Consider the following 16521-nt stretch of genomic DNA (forward strand, 5'->3'; position numbering starts at 1 on the left):
AAAGTGCGGGGGACATTTCCCCCGGTCCCCAGTGGAGATTACGCCATGCCTGTGTGTGCGTCAAGTGGAATAAATATATATGCAAGTTACAACACACACAGAGTAAAACTCTGCCCCTCATGTGTTGGCTGGCATGATAGGCTGTTCAATGGGGCTGATGTGTTGTGTAGATTCTGCCAGAAGGAAAATCAGCGGGGAGGTGCCACATTGCTTTTCTTCCCGACTGCAACGCTGGTTCCGCAAATCAAGCAAAACGTGATTGGTCGATATTCATTGTGGGGGTGGGGGAGGAGGGGTGTTAGATAGATATAGAGTTGTAGTAAGTAGATAGAGCTCGCTATGATTTAGGTTTCATTTATGCATAGAGTAGATTATTTTAATTACATTTGCTTTTTTGTTTTGGATTTGCTTGGCGAGCTATTTTTAGAACACGCCCGGCGGGCGACTCACGTTGCCCCTGCGGGCGACTGAGTGCCCGCGGGCACCGTGTTGGCTACCCCTGATGTAGTGCCTCCTGCTTATCAGAGTGTAGCAATTAAAGGGTGTTTCATGTTGTCGTTGCTGTGGACCTTCTTAATACCTTGGAAAATGCCGTTTAATACTTTTTAATAGCCTTAATTTTCACTAAATTGATTTATCAACTTTCAATACTTTTTAAGACCCCGGGGACACCCTGGTATTGAATGTGTGTGCGCATAAAGGGGCGCCGTTTGCCGACAGTCAAGGCAGGAAAGTGCTTGGACCAGAAGGGGGCCCCCAAAGAAGGTCGATTAAGAAGGTCCACAGCAACGACAACATGAAACACCCTTTAATTTACTGGATCGACATGTCGGGGAAACCCCCTCAAGGGGGTCCCATGCATAGCGCACCATAAGAAACTGCTTCTTATTTTCAGTTTCGTTGCTCCGCTCCGGGGGTGGGGGACTTTACTGGCATTGATCCGGGCCAGTGACCTTGCATACAATTCACAAGTGGACCTTTAATAAAAAAGTTTGAGTACCCCACCCCCCAATTCAAACATGTTCATACAATACTGAATACATTTGAATCCATTTTGATGTATATTACCTATGTCAATACGTTTCCGTTTTTGTAGTGTATTTGTCTTTTGTAGAGATTTTTCCTTTATTCTTGATATATAAAATCTCGCCTAGGGCAGCAAATTGGCTAGAACCGGCCCTGGTACTAGGCCTCAAGAGCCTTTCTTGTGCTGGTAGACACAGAAACAAATTGGTGGGGCACACTTTGCACACGCACACACTAAAAAATTCCACGCGCTCCGCGCTCACATTATGATGGGCCCACGTGCCTTAGCACCGCTGCTATGACTCCATCCTAGGGGAAACACTGAGGCTATAGCTAAAGTTAGAGGATAATTGAAATGCAAGCTCATTGAAATATAGGATAGTTTGCTAGCTCAGCCTTTCCCAAACTCAGGGTCGCCAGTTAAATACATTGCTACACACACACACAGCGTCAGAGCTGATGGCTGCGTTGCAAATACATTTTTTAAAATAATTTTTGTATTTTATTTTGAAAATGAAATTATGCAATATAGCATTTGTATATTGAATGATTTAATTTTCTAAATACAAATAAACTAAAAATAAAAGATTGTATTTGTATCAGCTCTGAAGCATCCCCCGCGAAAGTTTTCGCGCTGTCTGTTTATTGTCTGTTGATTAATCCCGATCGTACATGATGGCAAAAAGAAGATACAAAGAGGAGTTTTTAAACGTTGGCTTCACAAAAGCTGTTAGAAATGGAGAGGAGCGGCCTCAGTGTGTTTTATGTGGAGAGGTGCTCAGTAACGAAAGCTTGAAAATGAATAAATTGGACCGGCATCTCCAAACAAAACATCCTCTGCATCGGAACAAATCAAAGCATTTTTCATCTGCAAAGAAGAGTCTTTCAAGAAGCAGTGTTCTGACGGCGGAAAAGTAAGTCACTAATTTTAATCGTTTGTTTTGTGTTTTGGGGAGTTTGTCAGGGTCTGTTGTGAAATTGTTTCGTTAATGCAAAGTTGGATGCAGACTGAGCCCCGGAGCGGACCGCCAGCTGCGCGTTCTCTACTCGCTCCCGCGAGTCCACTACATTCTGCAGCGGCATAGAGCGGTGTTTCAACTTTTAGTAGCCTGAAATGTTTTTAAAACGGCCGGGAGAAAAACAGAGAAACAATAACCACAGGAAGATTAGAGGGAAAGTGACAGGCAGTACGAGAAGGAAAGCGAGAGAAAGTATCAGCCGCACGGACGTGACTGCTGCAGTGTGATGCACATAGCAGTGATGCAAATTCATAGCCGTGGGAACATGTTTCAAATGGGGGGTGCTGTGGGGATGACACCAGGGCTGGTTCTGACCAATGTGCTGCCCTATAAAGGCAATATTTTAGCTGGCAATGAAAAACCTCTACAAAAGACCACTACACTGCAAAAAGAGAAATATATTGACATGTTGGACAGCTTATATAACAAGGCTTCACATTTATTATATATTATAACATGTTTTAATTGGAGGGGTGCACTTCACATCCTCTAGGGGGGTCCGGGGGTACCCCCCCTGGAAGATTTTTTTAACATTTTAAAGTCAAATGCTTCAATTTGGTGCACTTTGAGCACCCAATTAGAGACTGATCTAGGGGGTACAACTCTAAACACCCATATGAAAAAGATCGGTTTGCATTTTATCAATCAAATAAGTATGTGAACATTTCCAATAACCTACCATAGCCAATAACAAATACATGTAACTTATTTTATTTGTGTTGTTCATTCATATCTTATTTTACAAGTTAACATTTATTTATTTATGTATATTTTAAAATCTCTCCAGTTTTAAACGATATTTTTGGTTTACTGTCCTATAGTATACATTGGAATGATTTCAAACCTGTTTTTATTTATCCTAATAATTATAAAGGTGTGCCTTGGAAATATTTGTTTCCATAAATTGTGATCAAAACGTTTGAGACCCACTGAGATAACTTCGACTAAAGTGAACTATCTAAGCCCTCAGAGTCCTTTACCTCACTGAGCCTCTCAGTCTGACAGGAGAGGACTCTCCCTCCACATTATTGTAGAAACAGCTTCTTGTATCCGTTAGCGCAGCAGAAGCTAACAACAATCCCCGCCGGTACCGCAGTATCCCCTCTCTCTATCTCCAGTAGCGTGGCGTGGGGAAAAAATTAGGGGAAGCCAATAATACGTCCTTTCTTTTGAGGTGGGGGGGGTGTGGTGGTCAATGTAATAACGTAACCAGATGAGTGATTACAGCGCCCGGTATCATTTTACACACATTTGTATCATACAGATGCAGGACTTACACACGCCTGTTATCTGACCGACAGGTCCGCACGCACTTTCCAGCCGAAACTCTAATAAGCATTCATTCACAAACTAAATCAGGAGACCTTTAACGTTTTACGTCCGGTTCGCTCCTTTGTTCCTCGCTGTAAACGGCTCCAGTTTGGGCATTGGCCTGTCATCAGATTGTATTTGTTGTTGCTGCTGCAGCGGAAGTTTAGTCCAATTATTTTTGATTAAATACTCCAAATCTCCACCCTCCATAATTGCACTTGCTTCAGTTGCTTGCTACTTTCTAACGGCGGTGTAAGTGGTGCAGTGACGCTATCTATCTTCTATCGATTAGATTTATCATTCGAAAATTATAAAAGTAGGGTAGACATGTGGATATTATCCGACTGAACAAAACGTGCATTTACCGAACAGGTTCGTTTTCCACTGACCTTTTTTCGAGCTATTTTCCCAAATCCTATGGAGAAATCCCATTGCTTTTTTGTCGAGGGAAACCGAGCGCAGCTTACTTCCGCTTTTTGGGACGCGTCACTGCACCACTAAATTGATGCGATTTGATTGGATTGTGAGGCAAGGGAAGCCAGCCGCCTCTGGCTTCCCTTGGCATGGCCCTGACCAATCACAGGTTGACAGGGACATGACGTGAGCCTCATCTGATTGGTCAATCCCTCCATTTTTTTTCACCAAGGGAAGCAAATTTCGGCTGGCCTCCTCTCGCAACAGAGAGTGCAATCTACTGTTTCACCATAACATCTAGAGGGGCGCTGTTTCACTATTTGTAAAATACTCAATGAGAATGGGGGAGAGACGGGCCGGCAGCAACACACAACAATGAATTTCCGAAACTAAACGAAGTGTTTTTATTTATTTATTAAAATTATAACTACAATCCGAAAAAACAGGGGAAGCCTGGCTTCCCTTGGCCTCCAGGAGAAAACGCCACTGTCTATCTCTCTCACTTTGGCTGTGAGCTGCGGGCGCCTGCTAAACCAACATCCCCCACTTCATCACTCACAGCGCCCATCATACAGGGCAAATGGAAAATGTAACTGGGGAAAAGGGTGTTATCTTTACTTAATTATGAATGTTGTTACATCAAGGCTGAAAATTCGTTTTTTAAAAATTATATCTTGTGGAAGTGCAGATCCCCTGTCCTCCACCAGGGGGTGCTGCAGCACCCTCAGCACCCCTACTTCCCACGGCCCTGTGCAAATTAGTCCTTTTCGGCGCCTCTCGCTTTTTTAACGCTGATTTGGGTGACTTGCGTAATTCGTGGAGAACCGAAGAGTTTTCGTTTTGGGGGGGGGGTCCGTCAGTCCGTCCGACGGACAACTTCTCACTTCAAAAAAGAAGAAGAAATCTGGATCGCAAAATAATTAAACAAGCGAGTGCCTGTTTTTCCTGGCCAAGGACAGGTTCATTGAACACAATACGAGTGTAACTTCACCATAGGTCTTCACGTGGTTATGTCTCGTCTGAAAGGAGTAACGGAGTGCATCGGAACGCCGCTCCAACTCTTCAAATATTGCAGTAGTACCCATAAGGAGCCGTACACATGCCACAGTGTTTGCGTGGCTGTGTCTTTAGTTGTAAGCACAGTGGCGATCTGTTGTTATTAGCATCTGGTTAGCTAGCTATGCTAACGAATTTAAAGAGCTTTTCTACAACCAGGTGGAAGAGAGCTCTCTCCTGAGAGGCTCAAATAACCTCAACTCAGTGAGGTTGAGGCACACCTTGATATGATCATTATAGTTATTAATGAGACATTAGAGACTCAATTATTAACAGGTATAAAATACTATATTACAGAAACAAAAAAAAGTTGTTAAAAATAACAACAATAGAGTTTGAAAGGGGAGTGATTTGTAAAATATCCAAAAAGAAAAATCTCATTGTCAGATGGTATATTACGCTGTTTTTTTTCTGCTTCGAATACTTCTCTCTTTTTTCACCATAGCTGTGTTTGCATTACTGACATAGGGAATAACCCCCATATGTATTCCTATCTTTATTCAAGAGCGTGGTTTTTAAATTTGAGAGCATACTTTATTGATTTCACGTTCAGAATATGTATTTCTTTCCCTCAAAGACTGTCCTCACACTCAAATAGTGCCTGCTTGCGCTTAGATTTGCTCTGCTTTTGCTCAAACTGTACGCTTGCACTCAGATATATTTCTGTTTCCTGTGTTCCAGTTTAAAACCTTCTCCTTGCACTCAGGCTGTTTCTGTGCGCTCGTGAAATTTCTGCTCTCAGATTTCTTCTGTGCGCGCTTGGATCTTTTGTGCAACAACCCTGTCAAAATCCCTCCGTGGGGATTCCCCACAGTATTGAGTATGTAAGTCGCTTTGGATAAAAGCATCTAACTAGTAACATGTCATGTAATGCGCTATAAATGCGGTTGCCAGGTCCACATTGGGTATACAGCGTACGCCGGCTGGTATTAAAAAAATCACCCAATAACCCAGCAATGTTAATGATAATATCTTCTCTGTTATTTTCAGGCATTCAAAGGGAACAGAGGGACACTGAGGGCATCCTATCAAGTCAGCCTCCACAAAAAAAAAGTTAATCAGTTGCCAAGTGTTGGAGTTTATTTGTCTCTCAGTGTTTTAAAACAGCTCTGTTCATTTAAAAGTGTTTAAAAAATGTGTGTACATAGTTTTTGATCTAGTGATAAACTTAATGTTGCACTTCTGATAATTTAAATTTGGTTTCACCTGTGATGTACTGTATACTGCACTTCCTATAGTTAGTGTTTTGTCCCTTTCTGTTTACAACATGTTTGTTCTTTGTTCATTTAAAATAGTTTAAAATGGTGTGTACATAGTTTTTGAGCTAGCGACAAACTTAATATTGCACTTTTGATAATTGTATAATTGAAATTTGATTTATACTGTATATACTTGACTGCACGTCCCGTCTTTCTGCTTTGATCCTTATTTTTTCTGGGCAAGCTCAAAAGGAAGGTTGTTATGGTGAGAAACCTAATTGCTGCGATGCACTTTTATAATTAAATAAATATTTTCATTTACATTTTAAATTCATGGTGTGTTGCATTCTTTGTTTACAACTGTAGATATTATGGGAAATCATGACATTTTTTGAGCTTGGGTCCCTTAGGACCACAACATTTCTGTTTTGAGTCTCATGCTGAAAAAGTTTGGGAACCCCGCTAGCTAAATGTTTAATTAAATAATGGCTAAAAGCAACTTCAACGCATTCCCTGCACTTTGTGCTCTGCTCTGATGGCACGTTCTAACAGCGGCACAAATGTGCCTACAGTCCAGTTTGTGCCAAAGCGTAAATTAAATGGTGTTTTCGATGCTTACCCTGAAGAATAGATGTTTCTTAACCTCCTCTGCGTCCCTCTCCCCTGCTCCCAGCCGTCGCTCTGGACTTCTTCTCAAGAGCTGAGCACAGGGACAAACAGGAAATACAGTGAACAATAAACATATCTGCATAGTGAGGGTTTGTCAGGCGGGAAATACAAGCATTTTCCTGATAGTTCAGTTTTAAATGTCATCACATTTCTCCGTACACACCCTCCTCATGATTGAGATGGCCTCGGTGGAGAGGAACCGTGGGTAGCGGACTTCATCGTTGACGATGCTGTCGAACACTTCCTCCTCATCGTCACCGGGGAACGGCGACTGAAAAGAGAAGTGCCCAGATTAAAAAGATGAAAACGTGACAACTGCCGAATATTAGTCACTAACGCTCACTGAAAACACAGCTGACACTGAGCATCAAGTAAAGGGCTCCGTACGGCCCGTACACACGGTTCCGTGTACTGGCATATGATTTGATTGGCTGGCGCTTCTGTCGACGCTTGAAAAGTTGAACTTTTCTCAACTTTCACCGCGAGCAACGGAGGCAAAGTGAAGCAACGGAACCACAATGCAGTTCGGCACAGCGTGACGTCACCCCATTCAAAGTGAATGGGAAGCGTGGAGCACGCGACGGAACCGTGTGTAGGATGCGTTACCGTACCCTTGGTTTATTCTAAATCAGATTATGTTGTTTTAAGGTATTATGATCCTTCTCTCTGGAATAATCTATAACATGAACTAACATAGGTCTGCTACAACAGCCTTTTTGATAAAAGCAGACACAAAAACACTATTTGGCTTTAAGTTAAGTTTGTGTTCAAGAATCAGTAATATTATTCTCTTCTTAATAAAAATTATAAAAGTAAGTGTAATAATAACCCCTTTTGTCAGGTATGATTTTAACTCATTATTTCAAATGCAGGTCGTATGAAATGTACTATATAAATAAACTAGAATAAGCAGCATTAATCACTTATATATAACAATGTTAAAGGACTAAACGCTAGTGAAGGTGTCATCATGCAATGTAATCATTAATCCTGCGAACATTGAGGAAGCCCTCACCTCCCCGACCAGCATCTCAAAGATGAGCACTCCGAGCCCCCACCAGTCCACGGCACGGGTGTACGACGTCTCAGTCAGAACCTCCGGGGCCAAGAACTCCGGCGTCCCGCAGAACGTGCTGGTGCGGTCCTTGAAGCCCATTCCTGCAGGAACACAGAGGAGGATCAATAAAACCATCACCGTCTCTCTATAAATCAATCAATAACTGAGGTCAGGAATAGGTCGTTTTAAACTCATTTGGAAGCTACATTATTCCTAACGTTAGGATTCAGTCGTCAACCGAAAAGACATACAAAAATATAGTGCAGAGGTTGCGCTAGACTTTTTCGCTGCCCGTCATTTTGACGGACAGGATCGTAACAGAACCATCAAAATCCAGTATTACCCGAGAAGAGCATGCTCGTGAAGTGTCAACGGGGGGGAGCGCGCACAGCGTTAGGCCAAAACTCAGACATTTCCATGATTTGCTTGGCAAAGCTTGGTTTGGAAACTATATCATTTCCTTTTTGGCAGGCATGCATAACAAGGCATAAAACCGGAGCCTCGCTACGGGGAAACTTTGGCGCTGTTCCAAGTTTGTTCTAATCCGCCAAAATGACAGACTGCTTGCAGATTTTTTCGTCATTGTTAAAAAAAATCCGTCTGACGGAAAATATTTGGTTAACGCGAACATATTCTCTGGTTTAGAAACTAATGAAATCACCAAAAAAGAACTTAAATTCATTTCAGTTCATATGGCAGTCCAGGAGATGGAGCTATGCTCAAAATTAATCCCTGTTTGTTTATCACATGTAGTGTAGACTTGTAAAATTAAATGAGATATTTTAGCAGATCAAATGGCTATTTAACAATGTTACTCAACTCCATCTTAACCAGTTGAAGTCATTTTCTAGGTAGCCAAAGAGGAACGCTGATTCCAAAATCCAAAGATTTAAATGTTATAGCCATTTCTGCACAGTTCTCCAAACATGTGTTTTCTAAGTAGCTTCACACTTAAGAAACATTATACATGGCCTTAACTTTAAATCAAACTACATTTATAAAAACAATGCTTTCTGAAAAATGAAGAGTCAATTTGAAAACTCAAAAAACTAAAAAACAAACAAATACTGATTAAAAATGAGAGCATTTATGGTCTGGTGACTGTATTGCAGTTTTATTGTTTCATCTCTAATGTTTTTAATGTTTTCATTTGACCTTCTTTACAAAGCCCAAAGTCAGCGATCTTTACGTAGCCCTCTGTGTCCAGCAGCAGGTTATCCAGCTTCAGATCTCTGAAAATAAAAAAGGGTTATTAAAGCCATCATGCTCCAGTCAGATGTGTGTGAGTTTAATGACTCTCAAAGTCTCACCTGTACACTATCTTATGGTCGTGAAGAAACTGTAACCCCAACACCACACAGGCTGCGTAGAATCTGCAGGAGGATACAACAGCATCGATTAGGTCTTATAGCCTTTCTGAATACAAAGAAAACAGCCCGTTTTAATTCAAATTGGGTCACTCACATGGCCCTGGGCTCGGAGAACACATCAGCGTGGATGTGCATCATCAGGTCCCCCCCAGCTGCGTACTCCATGACGAAACACACGTGCTCCTGCGTCTGGAAACACGCAAACAGGTTGACAAGGAAGGGGTGGCGCACGCTGTTCACCGCCTCAAAGATCCTCTTCTCACACATGAGACTGAAGAGAGAGAGACAGAGTTACAGCAGCTCCATATTTACATCTTCTTACACATCCAGTCTGAGCAGAAACTGTAAATATTTACCTGTCCACCTCATCTCGCGCCACAATGTCTCCTTTCTTCAGAGCTTTGATGGCGAACATCTCTCCTGTGCTCTTATATTCCGCTAACAACACCTGAGGAGGGGGCAGAGCAGACAAGCTTTAGGGGAAATATATTTCAGCTTGTGCCTGCTTTGTGCAAGTAATATTTTGAGGAAAAATGCCATCTTTTCCAAGTTCCAGCTTCTCAAAAGTTAGAACTTGATGCTTCCCACTATAATATTTGGGAGGCAACTTCATATATATATAAAAAAACATTTCAATTGTTGATAAAAAAAAAACAGGAAATGTAAAGGTTCACCTTCAGTTCTTTGAAATTTGAATAACTTTTTATGTTTATTTGTAGGGTTTCTGCAGCTTACATTTTGCTGGAGACTGCGTTATCAGAGGCATTTGGTAAATTATTATTAATATTTAAATAGATGTTATCAATCATTATTTGAGATTGAGAATACGAAGTCATCAAAAGAAGAATACATCTCACCATGTACCAGTATTTTTTCAGACTTTAGAAATATATTTAATGAATACTGATCTATTATTTTTGATTCAAATAATTAAATATTTTATTTGACTTTTCAAAGATCTGTAGGATACCTTTTTACTACTCTTGTGGGAGTTTTTACAAACCGTACCTTTCCAAAGTGACCACGTCCAAGGACTGCCACACATTTGAAGTCTTGGAGACTGAAGTGGAACTGCTCTTCTTCCCTGGAAACAGACCAGTGTTTACATTCAGATCCATTATGAAATACATGTAGAGAGGCCTGCATAAAGCTGGGGGTTTGAATATAAAACCACATGCAGATACAGGGTCCCGCGATTTAATCAGGTTAGACTGATTCATTCCTTTGTGCACTAGTCAATCCTTAAATTAAATATAGAATTAATCCCAGATCAAATATACATTAAAGGGTCTTCAAAATATCCTCTTCAATGATTATAATGTCATGTCTCTTTTCTTGTATCTTGTCTTAAAAATGTGTCCATGTTGATGATGCTAATTGAGCTGCTGTGATGCAAGAACAATTTCAGACTCAATCAAACAATAAAGTATTATTGTATTGTACATGACAGTTTGACTCAGAAACTGCAGATTGATAGCCAGGGGGCGGTGTTTACACCCAGGGGAGTGTTTCAGCAGCACTGAACACGTGAGAGTCTGAACAGGAAGAAAGTGTGAACACAATACCTTATCTCGGTGTCCTTCTGCAGGGCGATGAGCTCCAGCTCCGGGTGCTGCATTACCTGCTCCACCACCCTGTCCAGCTCCGGCTTCAGAGCCATACTGTTCCTCTTGTTCAGAAAGTCAAAGGAGGCCAGGGCGTCCTGCAGAGAGGGAGCACCAAGCAGGAGGTGAAATAGTGGATTGTTGTTAAATAAGGAAGTCATTGAGGTTTTGGTAAAAATAAAAGATGGGGAGAGGGCTTTAAGGTGTTATTTAATCCTCCAAAATTATATTTACATCGGTTGTGTCTCAATTCAATTCACAAATATGCTCTATAATCGTAAAATACTGTCAACAAATATTTTTTAATATATAAAAACAAAACAATATTTGAATATATAAGTTTATCTGAACAAACCACAGATCAATTGTTTGCTTGAGATCAGATTCCAGATGTAATACCTAAAAAGAAAGGTGAGTAGAACTTGCTATCTTTGGTGTTGTTACCTTTAAATAAAAACATGTATTTTGTACACACACTAAAGCCAACAGCAAGTTGGAAACTTTGAGGTGATACCCTTCAGCCAGCTTCCACCAACTTTAGGTTTTAGTTGTGAAATGCATACATGGGATCTTTCCCCTTTATTGACTCAGTGAGGTAATCTTGAGTCAATACATTGGAAACGTCTTAATTAAAGCTTGTATTTATTATAACCATGTAGCTGACAGCATTTTATCATAAGACAAGAGTAAAACAATGTTTATGAATGATCAGTCAACAGTGATAGCAGTCACTCATCACTGTACCTGCACTTCCTCCTTGTCGGGCATCTTGTCCTGCACCAGAGGTTCTCGAAGGTCGTCAGGTGCGGGGTAGTGTTTGGTTCCTGGGGTCGGCTCTTTGTCAAAGTCCAGCTTGGTCACCAGCGGGTCACTGTGAGAAGGCAGAGGTACAAGATTTAGTTCTATTTCATCCTTACTGACCGCCAGAGGCGGTGCTTAGCACTGGATATATTCCGTCTCGCGCATGCACAGGTCGAATGTTTATATCAACAAAGTCACGTATGACCCCGGAAGGCATAAGTTCCGGTGTTGTCAACGAGTTCAGTCCTTTTTCATCTTCTCGCGGCACAGGTTACTACTTTATGAGTAGAAGCCAAGCTAGCCTATTGAAAATTAGATTATTCTAGCTCATCGCTACCTGTAGCCTTGTGATAGTCTCGATTGGAGCTGCGGGATAAAACGCTCGCCATCCAAAGGCTGCGACGAGTTGTCCCCCTCCCAAGGGGGGACAGCGGGGACCTCAGTGATCGCCGCTCGGACTCCCAGGAGCTGCGGGCCGGTAAAGAGCGGACGCTCCTTCACGTCAGTCGGTGAGATCGCTGCCATTTCTTTCTGATTGTGCCATCTATTCTTAAGATTATAGATAATTGTTCCATCCCCAAGTTAGCCGAGTGCTCTCACTCAAGCTAACTTGTTACTGCACTAGTGAAGAGAGCGTCTTCGCTCCCCTCTGGGGGCGAATGTGGCTGCGAGGGAGTGCGGTCGTCTTTCAACCAGAAGGTTGTGGGTTCGATCCCAGCCCATGCAGTCAACATCTCGATGTATCCTTGGGCAAGATACTTAACCCTGAGTTGCTCCCGATGGCATGGCCAACGGTGTGTGAATATGTATGCATGTTAGTTCCTAGAGTAACATACACTGCTCTGTATGAATGGGTGTGAATGGGTGAGCGACATGTAGTATGTAAAGCGCTTTGAGGGGTCTTAAAGACTGGATAAAGCGCTATATAAGTACTAGGGATGGGCATGATTAATCGATGATCGATAATTGATCGTTAAGGATTTTGTCGATTTCGTATTTTTCTTATCGATGATCGGTAATAAAACATCCTACCAGCAGGGGGCGATATAGCGTAAGGAGTCGCGACAGCAGAGAAAACTTCCTGCGAGCTGCTCACTCACAAAGATAACAACATGAAGCGCGCGAAACGAAGTCCGGTGTGGGACCATTTTGAGATAAAAAACGAGTCCGCTCACTGTATACACTGCGACACGGTTTACAAGTACAACACGACAACAACTCCGATGATGTACCACTTAAAGAGCCTTCATCCCAGCGTGTTAAGAGGCACTGAATCCTCCGTTCAGCCCACCATCACCTCAGTTTTAAACCGGAGGAGCTGTGATGCGAAGCGGGCGGAGAAAATCACAGAAAGTATCGCCAAAATGATTGAAGTGGACATCTTCCCCACAAGTGTCGTCGAGGGGAAAGGATTTAGAGATGTGGTTAGTTTACTTGAACCAGCGTATCAGATTCCCTCACGGCGCACTATCACCAGGGTCATAGAAACCCACTACAAGGAGCGAAAACAGGAGCTCCTAAACAAGTTAGCCACAGCAGCTAGTGTTGCTATAACAACAGACTGTTGGACCGCTTTAACAGCGGAGAGCTACATCACTATCACATGCCACTACATTTGCGACAACTGGCAAATGAATTCAGCGGTCCTGCTCACTGAAAGCCTTCCAGGCCGGCATACTGCCGACCTTCTCGCTGAGAAGATGAATGAAGCTGTAGAGCAGTGGGGATTTGAAGCCAGAGTTATCGCCTGCGTCCACGACAACGCGGCCAACATTACGGCTGCCAACAATCCCACCAGAGTCAGCTGGGTGTCTGTTGCTTGCTTTGCACATACTCTCCAATTAGCCATAAATGACGGGTTTGCTCTATACCTGCATCGGGTCATCTCTGCAGCTGGTAAACTCGTTAGCCACTTTAATCACAGCACTGTGGCAACCAATGCGCTTAAGGAGAAGCAGGAGCAAATGGGCCTCGCCACCCACCGGCTTATTCAATCGTGCAAAACACGGTGGAACTCAGTCTGTGAGATGTTTGAGCGACTTGTGGAGCAGCGCTGGGCTGTTGTTGCTGTCCTCTCGGACAGAACCCTGACCAAGCTTCAAGATGCCAGGGTCCTGGAGCTGAAGGATGAGCACTGGCGGCTCATGGAGGACGCACAGCCTGTGTTAGCAGCACTTAAGTGTGTCACAACTGCCATGTCTGCCGAGAAGGACGTCTCCATCTCAAACATTTATCCAGTAAGCTTCAGCCTCATCAACACCCATCTCATGCGGAGAGAAGGAGACGAGACCAGAGTAACCGAATTCAAGACCAAAGTGAAGTCCTCCCTCAGCAACAGAATGAAGGTAAACTAACTAATTAGTTGACATGACACTCATAATAAATAGCCGCTGATGACGAGACTGACATAGGCATAGCTAAATGTCGCTTATGTGCTTTGCTTATTTAGATATGGCATATTTTCAAACGTTTTTTATCGATCATCCGACATTTTTCTATAATTTATTTATACAGGTTTGGTCTGACGAGTTTGTGACATCCGCCCCAATGATTGCATCCATGCTGGATCCCCGTCACAAGCATTTGAGCTTTCTTTCGCCACCACAGAGACTAATTGCTAATGCTAAACTGGTTGAACTGGGAGAGGCAATTGATGCAGGTGAGGCGGCTATCCCACAGACTGGGAGAGAGGAGGCGGTGTTGTCATGCCGGGGAAGTCCCACAACTGTCACTGCCACTACGCACGTTTCTGCGATGGCACTTCTCCTGGGGGAGCAATACTCATCTACCCCACAGGACACTGGCATTGAAACAGAGACTCAGAACTTTCTGAGGGACATACCCCCACCTCTGGAGTGCAGCCCGACTGATTGGTGGAAAGTGAACGGTGGAAAGTTTCCCAGGCTGGCTAAATTAGCTAGACGCTATCTCTGCATCCCCGCCACCTCGGTCCCGTCAGAGCGGGTCTTTTCAGCCGCTGGACTGACCGTCACTCGGCTCCGTTCACGTCTCACCCCCGAGCATGTTAACATGCTAATTTTCCTCAACAAAAACCAGTAGGTTAAGTAAGCTATAGCCTCCTAACCACCGTAGCCTTTAGTCAGACCGAGGCCTATAACGTGTTATTGTTTTGTGTTTACTATTGTTAGTTAAAGTTTTATATCTAAAATAGGCGGAATTGTATTTATTTTGTTTGAGAACACTGGCTCTTATTTTGTTAATATCCCCGACGCCTCCGACATTTGTTTTGTTTATTGTTTGCACATTTAAACACAGAAGTGAGTTTCTGATACTATTGTTAGTTAATGTTTTATGTCTAAAATAGGCGGAATTGTATTTATTTTGTTTGAGAACACTGGCTCTTATTTTGTTAATATCCCCGACGCCTCCGCGACATTTCTTTTGTTTATTGTTTGCACATTTAAACACAGGAGTTTCTCATTATACTATTGTTAGTTAATGTTTTATGTCTAAAAGAGGCGGAATTGTATTTATTTTGTTTTTGTTTGTTTTAAGAACACTGGCTCTTATTTTTTTAATGTCGCGGAGGCGTCGGGGATATTTCTTTTGTTTAACATTTGCACATTTAAATAAACATAAAAGTGAGTTTCTCACTTCTGTTATTCTGTATCGACCTGCATTAATGTTCACGTGTTCTGTTAACGGTTGTTTTATGGTCAGGCTTCTGTGAGGAGAGCAGTTAGGGGCGGGGTGGAGAGCAGAGGGCTTTTTGAGTGCGTGTCTGTGTGGGCGCGTGCGTGTGGGTGAGAAAGGCTGCATGTTAGGGAGAGGAAGAGCAGCACGTTGTTGAGCGGTTTGTTGTTTTTGGTTGTTTTGGCGTGGTCCCGGCCCACAGTGACCCTTCCTGTAACCGCAATAAAGCTGTTAAGATTGTATACGCTTCGCTCGTCATTCCGACCTGTCCGGGTGGACGTTACAATACGTCATACAGTTTTTTTGACGGGTATAAATGTTAACGATTAATCGATAATTGATCGTTAACGTCTCACGATGATCGATTAAAGAGATTTCTTAAAATGCCCATCCCTAATAAGTACAGTCCATTTACCTCTCACTGCACACATTTGGTTCCTTACCTGTTCCATCCTCCAGTTAGCTGAGTGCTCTCGCTCAAAGCTAACTCGTTACAGCGCTAGTGAAGAGAGTGTCCTCGTTCCCCTCTCACGGCACACAATTGGTTCCTGTTCCATCCTCCACAGGCTTCTTCTGGTGGCCCCCTTCTGGCCAGCCAGGACTTGGTTCTCCCTGCTGCACAGACTCTGTTGCGGGACGCCTTGGCGTCTCCCCAACAGGAAGGACCTCAGCTGGAGGGTGGGATGTAGCACCCCGACCCCTGCCGCCTCCAGCTGTGGGTATGGCCACTGGAGGGCCCGACCCACTGCTGAGCGACTGCATAGAGCCTGTCAGGAGGACTATTCTCAATCCAAGGGCACCATCTACTCATAGGCAGTACGAAAACAGGTGGAAACTGTTTTTTGACTTGTGCCAAGGGCGAAATGAGGACCCAGTACATTGCTCTGTGCCTACTATCCTTGAGTTCCTGCAGTCCCTCCTGGACGACGGCCGGTGTCCCGCTACCGTCAGGGTGTATGTGGCTGCTATATCAGCTCAACACGCAAGGGTTGACAACAACAAAGTGGGGAGCCATAGGCTGGTATACCTCTTTTTAAGGGGAGCTCTGAGGCTTCGCCCCCCGAACATCCCAAGGGCTCCTACATGGGACCTGCCCTTGGTGCTGGATGCCCTATGCTCGCCTCCCTTTGAACCCTTGTCACAGGTAGAACTGAGGTGGCTCTCAGCCAAGACTGCTTTCCTTCTTGCCATCACCTCAGCAAAGCGTGTAAGCGAGCTTCAGGCCTTGTCCTCTCGTGGACAGCTCATGTCTGAGGTGGAACTCAGATGGCTCAGGTGTCACCTCATGGCCGAACACAGCGTTCCTGCCTAAGGTGCTGGCATGCTCTCATTTTAAAATCG

At 43.4% G+C, this 16521-nt stretch overlaps 2 protein-coding genes across 2 annotated transcripts in view; one reads left to right on the forward strand and one right to left on the reverse strand.

The window, feature by feature from the left end:
- Nucleotides 1-6605: 6605 nt before the first annotated feature.
- The window catches only part of pkn2a (protein kinase N2a), a 57051-nt gene continuing 47135 nt past the window's right edge, over nt 6606-16521 (reverse strand). Inside the window, exons 13-22 of the mRNA XM_079647964.1 lie at nt 11470-11596; nt 10687-10823; nt 10130-10205; nt 9478-9569; nt 9216-9392; nt 9062-9124; nt 8907-8983; nt 7710-7852; nt 6858-6965; nt 6606-6725 (exon numbers count right to left, since the gene is read on the reverse strand). Coding sequence (XP_079504090.1) covers nt 6621-6725; nt 6858-6965; nt 7710-7852; nt 8907-8983; nt 9062-9124; nt 9216-9392; nt 9478-9569; nt 10130-10205; nt 10687-10823; nt 11470-11596 — 1105 coding nt within the window. The 3' untranslated portion in view covers nt 6606-6620. The remainder of the gene's footprint in view (nt 6726-6857; nt 6966-7709; nt 7853-8906; nt 8984-9061; nt 9125-9215; nt 9393-9477; nt 9570-10129; nt 10206-10686; nt 10824-11469; nt 11597-16521) is intronic.
- Nucleotides 12057-15420, forward strand: LOC307017971 (E3 SUMO-protein ligase ZBED1-like). Its single transcript, XM_079647970.1, has 2 exons — nt 12057-13871; nt 14041-15420. Exons 1-2 carry the CDS (start codon nt 12639-12641, stop codon nt 14584-14586), a joined length of 1779 nt encoding a protein of 592 aa, XP_079504096.1. The 5' UTR covers nt 12057-12638; the 3' UTR covers nt 14587-15420.

Source organism: Notothenia rossii (genome assembly GCF_949606895.1).
Source record: "Notothenia rossii genome assembly, chromosome: 9".
Taxonomy (NCBI): domain Eukaryota; kingdom Metazoa; phylum Chordata; class Actinopteri; order Perciformes; family Nototheniidae; genus Notothenia; species Notothenia rossii.